This window comes from Notothenia coriiceps, unplaced genomic scaffold (assembly GCF_000735185.1).
Source record: "Notothenia coriiceps isolate Sejong01 unplaced genomic scaffold, NC01 NC01_scaffold00034216, whole genome shotgun sequence".
Lineage (NCBI taxonomy): Eukaryota > Metazoa > Chordata > Actinopteri > Perciformes > Nototheniidae > Notothenia > Notothenia coriiceps.
The window spans coordinates 52,221-55,718 of record NW_011366917.1 but is presented as its reverse complement, the minus strand read 5'-3'; the positions used below and the strand labels follow the sequence as shown (position 1 = coordinate 55,718).

At 39.7% G+C, this 3,498-nt stretch overlaps 1 protein-coding gene across 1 annotated transcript; it reads left to right on the top strand.

The window, feature by feature from the left end:
* The first annotated feature begins 211 nt into the window (after positions 1-211).
* stn1 (STN1 subunit of CST complex) lies at positions 212-2,382 on the top strand. The gene is made up of 4 exons (XM_010790438.1): positions 212-442; positions 647-769; positions 872-944; positions 2,127-2,382. Exons 1-4 carry the CDS (start codon positions 212-214, stop codon positions 2,282-2,284), a joined length of 585 nt encoding a protein of 194 aa, XP_010788740.1. The 3' UTR covers positions 2,285-2,382.
* The last annotated feature ends 1,116 nt before the right edge of the window (positions 2,383-3,498 follow it).

Genomic DNA, 3,498 nt, shown 5'->3' with positions numbered 1-3,498 from the left:
ACCAATCTGAGTAGGGCGACAGGACGCTGATCGACGGCCAGACATCTATCGACATCTATCGACGGCCGAAATCGGCTTGGTGTGTAGGGGCCTTAACACGGCGCTAACAGTTCACGAGCGTGCGCCCCACATCTTTGCGGTGTGTTCCAGTGCGACTTTTTGGCCAAGACACAGGAGACGTGAGGCGACACAACAGTCGGGTCCGTCGGGAATGGTTTTTGGTGTCAGTTTGGTTTGTCAGGGCCTTAAGTATGAATTGTATGAAGGCCATTTTCTCTCTGTGTTGTTCAGTGAATCAGCTGTCAGTTCCATCGGCAAGGCAACCAATATCATCAAGGATTTCTTTAAGCAGAAGTCGGTAAGCAGGTTCAGGCCGTATGATGTTCAGGACCTCCTGCAGCCTCTGATCCCTAGACAGCCTCAAACTGCACTAGCAGAACAGGTACGCCCGATTTATAATATTGGATCAGTTTATTTTTGAAGATGTGTGGAGGTGGGATGAAAGAAAAATCAAACGTCAGACTGTATCTCAAGTGTCCTTCAATATAATAAAGTATATCCTTCAAAAACATAGAAGAAAATGCCATTTTAAATGTACTTTCATTTTAGCACTGCTGTATTACCATGCTTCTCTGTTGCTACGAAGGAGCCCGTGGCGGGTCCATCTGCATGCCAGCAGCTCCGGCAGCTCCTCAAGGAGGCCCTGAAAATTCTTCAGGATGAGGGTATTGTTTACCGCAAGGTCAAATCCCAGGATGAGCTTTATCATGTAAGAAACATCAGAGAGTCCTTCAATTATTCTTAACAACTCAGCAGTTAAAGTGAGGATGCCTTATGAACGTGTGTGTTCGATGTTGTTTTCCATCACCAGGTGACTGCACAGGACAAAGATCTACTCATAGCCGTCAAAGATATCATCAGGGAGGACTGCAAGAGAGAGAAGTGTAAGTACTCTTCAAGTATCAAGATTTTGATAATTTTTCTAATTCACCTTTGTGGCAATGTTTGGTGTAAAGCAGTTACTTTAGTTAATAGTTAAATAGGACATATTATGCTAATGTTCAGGTTGATATTAGTCTTTTGTGCCTCTACTGTGACATGTGTCCATGCTTTAATGTTCAAAAAGCTCTTTATTTTTCTCATACTGCCTGTGCTGCAGCACCTCTTTTCACCCTCTGTGTGAAACCAGAGCCCAGTCTGCTCTGATTGGTTAGCTGGCCGCCTCTGTTGCAGTTGGCCAAGCGCTTAGAGATGTCCCGTCCCTTAGCCTATCACTTACAATGTAATGGAGCACTAACCAATAGAAGCGCCAGCGTTACATAGTGATGTCACTATGTAACTGAAGTAAACAAAGGTGTCGAATGGAGGTGTTTGGAGGTGTTTGAGGCAGTGCCGCAAAGTACCTACTTAACCATCTCTGCTTCAATACAGTGGTGTAAGAATGATTCTTTAACCCGTAAATTAGTTGACATTTTACCACTTCCGGGTTCACTCGTCTAAATGTGAAAATTTGTTTTTGGTTAGATTCCTGAAATAAGGTCTATGGTAAATACAACTGACCAGATGTTCACACTTTGTTTTATGACATAATAAATGTCAGTAAACACACCACTGGTGAATGTTTAAAGCTTTTAAAAATGGTGATAGCTAACAAATGACTTAAAACGGCTATTAAGCCTCATTATACTGATACAGTGGTTACATGAAGTCATGTTAACTTCATGTTGTTTATTTATTTGTAGCCCAACTTTAGCTTTCTACTTCTGCCAATTGCATTTACGCATCAACTATTGTAAGTATCATAAATGTTTTTGCCATAGATCTTGTTTTCTACAATATTCCTAATTCCATTGGAAACATTACATTGTTTTTGTTGAGGGAGCCCTTGTGATGGGTTGCTGACAAAAATACTTAATTGCTGCACAACTTTATTAATGGCTTAATTTTCACTATAGAAAGGCTACCGTTGTGTGATACTCCTTGTAAAATGTACATATTTCTGTAAGATTGTTGTAAAATTAAGGCCAACGAAAATGCCTAAATAAAAAGTCTAAAGCCTCCATCTAACCTTGGTTTCCATGGCCACATGCCTGTGTGTTGACAGTGTCTTCCTCCTGTGCCCGCAGATGCAGAAAAGGGTTGCCACATCCTGCACATCCTGTCTGCAGTCAGGCAGCGCTACAGCCTGAATGTGAGCAGAGCGGCACTGGAGCTGGTCCTCAAATCACTGGAGTGCAACAGTGACGTCGTCAGCACCAGCGACAGCCATTACACTGTGTTTTAACTTAGGCACAGTTTGGCTGTATATATTTATACTATATGTAGTATGGCCTATTACTCCAAAATGCGAGCATCCAATTGAAATAAATCATGTCATTTGTATTCCTTTGTTCATCGTGACTATTGTCAAGAACATCTCTTTGACAAAACCAATATTTTGGGATCCATTTAAGTCCATTTTTAACCATGCTGATACAATTTTGCAATCCACTGTTGTAATTAATAATGATTGTATACATTCCAAAATAAATAGAAAATATATAACAGTGGCTGTAAATAGCTGCATTAAAATGCAAGGCACCTCTTGGTCCCCATCCCTCTCAATTGATGTCCTCCCATAAAATATTTCTTTTGCATCCCTTTACAGTATATCCAATCTGACTGGCAAGGCACACAAAAACTACATAGGATAAACCTGTAGGAAAAGCAGTGTTAAATAATAATACCAATAATTGGCTGTTATTACCATCTCTGTCATCATCATTTAAAAAAAGCAGTTGCAAGCACGTCAAAATCCAACATGCACAAATATGTTGTATCTTCATGTGGATATACTGACATAAATATAATGCACTACTCATCCAACTTGCATTATGCATATCTAGGCTGAGAATCAAACTTCTGAAAGTTGGACTAAAAATATAACTCAATTACATTTTTATTAGACTTTCCCAGTCTGGAAAATTCCCAAGTCTTTGAAACTACATGCCCGGTTTGTTTTACAGGCTTTCAGTTAAACACTTGCACTCTCTGAGTCCATGTAGAAAACAATCAGAATCATGATGAGTAAATATCACGTGAAAATTGGTGGATTGTCAATTAAATAAAAAAAGTTTGATTTGCAAGAAAGCCCTTTAGATGTATACATTACATAACTACAAATTAGTTTTCTCTCATTGACCCCTTGAAAATCTTTGCCTTATTGGTAATCCATCCTTACATCTTCCCATACGTATATGACTTCACACCAAAGCAGTTCACACACACAGTAGGCTTGGAGCTTTTAAATCCCCTGGGGCAGATGCCCAGTTGGAGTTCAAGCCTTAGGCTAGTGCTTACAGTAAAGTCATTATAATAACAACAGAAGGTCTTAAAATGTGATACTTATCTGATCTTCATGCCATGAAAACCTGTTAAGGGGCTTAATTCATTTTAGGTGTTACATTTAGTGAACTAAAAAGGAGTAATAAGTCCAAGCTTTAGCACCATGCATGTGTT